Raw genomic sequence first — 6,622 nt, forward strand, 5'->3', positions numbered from 1 at the left:
GTTTATAATTTCAAAGAGTATCATATATATGTCTGAAAGGTTTGGAACCGCCGGATATAAGAAATTCTGAAGATAAGAGGCAGAAGAATCAAAGCATATATTTAGGCTCCACAGTAACCAACCCATGAACCAGCATCCCCATTTTGATATATTGATCAAAAGCTTCCAGGCCCAATAAGTCTGCCTCACAAGAGTAACCAGGAGGCCACAGAGAAGCATGATGGTGTAAAGCAAAATCATATACATGCTTCCCCTCTATGGTAAAAAGATTACCCACTGGCCTCAAGTCCTTGTTCAGCTTCCTCCTGTAGGTCAGCTCTGCTACCGGCAGCTCCTGCTTCAGCTTCGGCTGTGGCTGTAGCTGTAGCAGCCTCTGGCTCCAATGGAAGCTGTTTTTAACCATCCGGCTTCTGCGGGGGTGTAAGGTACACTGGGGAAAGCAAAGGTTCTTTCGATCTGCTTAAGCAAGGGGAAGGGGTTGACCGGGAAAGCACAGGTTCTTTCCATCAGCTTAAGCAAGGGAAGCAAGGTGAAGGGGCCGACAGGCTTACTCCAATCCAACATACAAACAGCATTCAGTTCAGGGGAAAAAGCCAAACTAGTCAAGGGCACTTGTTGACTAAGCACTAAGGAGACCATTTTTGGTTACCAACACAATTTCTGAGAAGAGTCAGGTTTATCAAAGTTAGTCATCACACAATGTGTCTGTAATTGTGTACAATGTTCTCCTGGCTCTGCTGCTCTCACTCAGCATCAGTTCATATAAGTCTTTCCAGGTTACTCTGAAGTCCATCTGTATAGCTAGCATTTTAATTACAATATTGAATATAGTAGTCACAATAGACAACCTTGTTTACACCTCATCTTTTTGGGAAGGCTTCAAGTTTATCACTATTACAGATAGTACTTGCTCTTGGTTTTGGATAGAGGTTACTTATCATTTTAAGGAAAACTCTATTTATTCCTATGCTTTTAATAGGAATGGGTGTTGTATTTTGTCCAAAGCTTTTTCTTCATCATAGATGATCATAAGATTTTTTCTGTTTTGTCATTGATATGGTCAACTATTCTTAGTTTTCTGAAAATTGAACCAACCCTGCATTCCTGGCATAAATCCCACCCAGTTATAGTCTATGTTATTGGTCATGTATTCCTATAATCTTTTTGCTAGTGTTGTATATCAAATTTTTGCTTTGATATACTCTAAGGAAATTGGTCTTTAGTTTTCTTTCTCTGTTTTGGTCTCCAAGGTTTAGGTATTAAAATTCTATTTGTGCCATAAAAAGGAATTTTGTAGGACTCCTTCTTTGACTATTTTAAATAATTCATATAACATTGGGATTAATCTGACCTTAAATCTCTACTAGAATTCACTTGTTAATGCATCCGGTACTGGGGACTTTTTCTTAGGAAATTCATTTGTGTCTTGTTAATTTTTTTTTCTAATACAGTTAGTTAAGTTTTCTATTTCCTCTTCTGTTGATCTAGACAGTTCATATTTTTGTAAATATTCATCCATTTCATATATATTGTCAGTTTTAGTGGCATATAATCAACCAAATAGCTTATAATAATGCATCAAATATTTCTGATAAAAGTCTGTATACTACATAACACACATATGGAATATGTAAGATCAACAGTCAATTCCTCAATATATAAATAACAATACAAACATTTCAAAAGGAATTAAAACTCCCAAAAGCATGTAAAAGATTGCTCAAAATCAATAATAGAAGAAATGCAAACAAAACAACTCCAAAGTTTCACCTTACATCCAAATGTTGGCAAAAATAATAAAATATGTAAAAAGATATAAAAGGGCAGCAGGATGATTGGCACATTAATATACTGCTAGTGGAGCTATAAATTGTTCTGATTATTTTTAAAAAGTACTTTGTAAATATGGCAGAAAATTTATTGAAATACCAAAGTATTTATAACCACCCTTTTGGACATAGGAAACTACTATTGATGTAGTGGGTGCCCATCTATTGTGAAATGACTGGAGGAAAAATGTAGTACATGAATGTAATAAAATATTGTTCCACAAAAATGGCATATGTAAGGAATTCAGAGAAATATAAGAAGATTTGTATAAACTGATTCAGAACAATATAAATAAAACCAGTAACACAATATACACCTTGCAATAGTTTTAGAACTATCCTAAAATTTCTGTGAAATTCTTGTTCAGTTCTCTCCATCTGTCTCCTTGCCATACAATAAATATTTTCCATAGATGCATGACCAAACATAATGGAGAACTTCCTTTTAACTTAGCATCCTCAGGATATATCGATGTAAAACGTAAGTTAGGCATCATTCATGATGGTTATGTGCCTTCCATAATATCTCATGCCATTTTTATCCTAGTCATCATTGATGACATATTGCAGCCTTATTATATATATATATATATTGGGTTATTTGTAATTTTTATCTTGAGATCTTGGTTTTCATTTTACACACTCATACACACACCATACAAACACGAGAAGAACTGCTCATCCAGCTGCATGTACTGTCTGGCTCACATGTGTTTTTCATACACTTTGTTTTTCTGTTATAAATGTTTGATCAATCTTTTATGTTGCTATAGATACTACTGAAGAGACTTTGGAGATAATATGGTATTAATTTTAAAGTACCAGTACTTTATAGCCTTTTCTAAATGCTCCTTTTTTCATCACCAAGGACTTTGATTTTTCCTTCTTGATCCATGGCATTTTCTATAACCTAACTACCATTGTACTCCATTTTGTCATGCTTATGAAGTAAACAAAGAAAACACATGTGCGCATGCACATATATGGAAACATAAAGGGATAAACAGGCCCCAGGATCATGACCACATCTTCAGTAATATTAACTGAGTACTGTGTAGAAGTGGCAGCTTTGTGTTTAGGATATGGTAGTAACCTTGGAGCAAAAAGTGGGATTCAAACAGTCTTCCTTTTATTTACTAGCTAGGTAAACTTGAACAGGTCTATTAACTTCTAAGTGTCTCAGCAAACTCCTTAGTGTTTATCTATCTAGTCATAGCAAGGTTGGCTCCATTAAGCAGGAAGAATTCTCCCACCAGGAATTTGCCCAGCTGAAATTGAAGATCTCTTTTTCTTTTTCAAATAATTTTAAAATATTTTTGAGGGGGGTAGGCAGGGCAATAGGGGTTAAGTGACTTGCCCAAGGTCACATGGCTGGTAAGTGTGTCAAGTGTCTGAGGCCAGATTTGAACTCAGGTCCTCCTGACTCCAAGGCTGGTGCTCTACTCACTGTGTCACTAGCTGCCCTGAAGATCTTTTTTTTTCTAATATGTAATGGAATGGAGGGAAAAATATATTAAATCCTTACTCATGCCAAGTATTGCGCTGGAGATACAAATAGAAAATAAAGACCCTTCTTGACCTCAAGAAGTTCATATTCTGATTAGATGAGAATGCATAAAGGTAGGTTTAGTTTCACAGGAGATAGAAAGGCAAAGTAGCTAATCAAATGGTAATACTCTAAGGATTTTGAGTAGCTATCACATGGAAGATGGTGCATGAGCAAGAGGATTGGAGGTCCAAGGGATAGAATGGATTGGAGCTCTGTGATACTTCTAACAGAAAGGAAAGTTAGGCAGCAGTCAGAATCCAACTGAGAATAGGCATCCAGTACCTCATGGGAACTAGGCAGTAGGGTTGGTTTGGAGAAGGGAAGGTCTGAAGCTTTCTGGCATGGCTGCTAGTGGTAATGCTGGCTTTGGTTGTCAGGATTCCCATTGCAGGTAGGACTCACTATCTTTTTGGCAAAGGTCCATCTGTTTCATAGTGGCTTCATAAGGTCTTTGAGACCTTGTCATTTGCTCTGTTTTTTCTTTGTCTGCAAGAATTAAGCAACATTTGATCTTTCCATTTAGACCATTTAGTTCATTTACAAGCATTTAGATAATTTCCAATTAGAATATGAGCTCCTTGAGCATAGGTAATGTCATTGCTTTTTATTTATATCCCCAGCCCTTTGCACAATGCTTCAAACATAGTAAGTTGTTAATAAATGCTTTTCTATTCCATTCCATGCCATATGCAAAAGATCTGCAATTTCTGTTTGAGTAGAATATGTCTATACTGGGCAAAAACCACTAAACAGCATCTCTTTAAAACAAAGTAAGCTTTCAGTGGCATGGAATAACATCCCAGAGGGCAGGGATTCTTGTTATGAGCCCATGGACCTCCTCGAAACATCCATGGAGAAGTTTCAATGTGTTTGTGAATGTGAAATGGAAAAAATTACCTCTTTATTTTAATATAATTGATTTCCATTGTAATCCTATGATTGTTATCTTATACTTTTAAAAACAATATTCTTACAAATTGTCCTTATGTTTACCATGCTGTCGATGGGGACATTAATGATTCCCTAGTCCCCCCAAAAGGTCAAGAATCCCAGCTATCAGGATATGATATAAGAGAGCTGTTTAGTAGTAACAACTCTTGCATGTTACCCACCTCTCAAGATAAGAAGTTATTACATAAGCAAAGCTTTAAACTTTTGCTAGGGGTATTTACTTTTTCAAAGCAGATTTTTGATGATAAAAAAGCTTTCCAAATACAGGGAAAAATTTATAATGTTAGAATTTCAGGTACCCACAATGGCAAGTCAGAGACCTTGGAACATTTTTAACAACTCCAACAACACTGAGTGATTGTCATTCTTACTTATAGAGGAGACTAGCCCCACTGAGAAAGAATGATGCGAAAGCAACTTTACAAAATCCCTGCTTACTCCAGTGTCTACACTCCTTCTGTGGATCTGTTTCCCATTACGAACACCTGCATAGGTTTCCCCTCCTTTTGGGAGTTCACAAAGTGGTGTCCAGGGAAGCTGGTGACCAATGGATTCCTCAACCGCTCCCAGATCCTCTTAGTTCTCAGGCCATAGATGAGAGGGTTCAAGGTGGGTGGGATAACTAGGTATAAGTCAGCTAATAGCACCTGGGTATGCATAGGTACCATATCCTTCCCCACCCAGTCCACATAGACAGAAATTAAACCAGGCAAATAATAGAGGGCCATGACCCCCACATGGGAGCCACAGGTACTAAGTGCTTTGTGTCTAGCATTCTGGGAAGAAAGATTAAATACAGCTTGAAGGATCAGAATATAAGAGGTAGTGATGAAGGTCACATCAATACCTACAACAATGGAGGAGCCAATTAAGCTATAGAGGCTACTGGGCATGTAGTCAGCACATGCTAGTTTGGCCACAGCCATGTGCTCACAGTAGGAATGGGGGACCATGTGGGAGCCACAGTAGGGAAGATGACTCACCATCCAGCTCAGAGGTATTAAAGCAACGGTGGCTCTCAACACAATGGCTGCATTAATGGCCAGAATTTTCTGTGGTGTGAGAATGGTATTATAATGGAGGGGTTTGCAAATGGCCACATAGCGATCAAAAGCCATGGCTAACAGTAGTCCCGATTCCATGGCTGTGGCTGTATGGACAGTGTACATCTGGGTGAAGCAGGCAGTGAAGCCGATGTTGCCATTGCCTGACCAGAAGACACTCAGCATCTTTGGGGCCACAGATGTTGCCATAATGATGTCCACACCAGCCAGGACACATAGGAAATAATACATGGGCTCATGAAGCGCAGAGTCTATCCAGATCATTGTCATGATGAGGCTGTTTCCCATAAGAATCATAGTATACATTGTACTGAGTAGGGCTGCCAGCAAGAGGTGGGCTTCCTCAAGGCCTGGGACACCCATGAGGAAGAAGGTGGCAGGTGGCAATGATGTGTGGTTGGACAGTGGATCCAGCATCACTGGAAAGACTTCCTTTCTATAGAAAAAACAAAGAAACATTTATATATATATACATGTATATATATATATACATATATATATACACATACACACACATACATACATACATACACACATATATATACATATATTTATACATACATATATAGTCATAGTATAGAAAAATAATATGAGGTGGGGGGAGAGAAGTGAAAATACCTTTCCTTTGTTTTGAATATGCATTTCTATAGCATTATTCTACATTTAAACAACTGCAATAATAATAGTATTTGCATTTTACATGACATTTTAAAGTTTGCAAAGTACCTTACATCTGTTATCTCTTTTGAGTACCACTTACATCCATGTTATAGATCATAGAACCTTGGCATCACAGATTTAGAACTAGAAGGGACCTCAGAAAACATCTAGTCTACATCCTTTTTTCAAGATATACACACATACATGTAAGGAAACTTAGATGATAGGAAATTAAGTGATTTTGCTAAGATCACATAGGTATTAAATGTCTGAGGTCAGATTAAATTTCAGAAAGACATATCTTCCTGACTCCAGTCCTGGTACTTTATTCACTGGGCCACCTAGCTGCCCACATACACACACATACATACATACACATACATTCACATGTGTGTATACATACATATATAACCTGATGTTTCTATATGATACATGCACAGGGCAACTAGGTGGTTCAGTGGATAGATCACCAACCCTGGAGTCAGTAAGACTCAACTTCATGAGTTCAAATTTGGCCTCAGATACTCATTAGACATGTGACCCTGAACAAGTCTCTTTACCCAGTTTTT

The 6,622-nt window shown here is 37.6% G+C and overlaps 1 protein-coding gene across 1 annotated transcript; it reads right to left on the bottom strand.

The window, feature by feature from the left end:
- Positions 1-4,612: 4,612 nt before the first annotated feature.
- LOC118836642 (olfactory receptor 52I1-like) lies at positions 4,613-5,825 on the bottom strand. Its single transcript, XM_036743881.1, has 2 exons — positions 4,891-5,825; positions 4,613-4,679 (listed from the first exon to the last, which is right to left on the bottom strand). The coding sequence occupies exons 1-2, from the start codon at positions 5,808-5,810 to the stop codon at positions 4,613-4,615; spliced, it is 987 nt and encodes a 328-aa protein (XP_036599776.1). The 5' UTR covers positions 5,811-5,825.
- Between the last annotated feature and the right edge of the window lie 797 nt (positions 5,826-6,622).

Source organism: Trichosurus vulpecula, chromosome 2, assembly GCF_011100635.1.
Source record: "Trichosurus vulpecula isolate mTriVul1 chromosome 2, mTriVul1.pri, whole genome shotgun sequence".
Classification (NCBI taxonomy): Eukaryota; Metazoa; Chordata; class Mammalia; order Diprotodontia; family Phalangeridae; genus Trichosurus; species Trichosurus vulpecula.

Coding starts and splice junctions, on each gene's coding strand:
- LOC118836642 (XM_036743881.1), bottom strand. CDS start 5,810: ATGCTGGATCCACTGTCCAACCACACATCATTGCCACCTGCCACCTTC. Junction 4,680..4,890: donor ACTAAGAGGATCTGGGAGCG/GTTGAGGAATCC, acceptor ACAATCACTCAG/TGTTGTTGGAGTTGTTAAAA.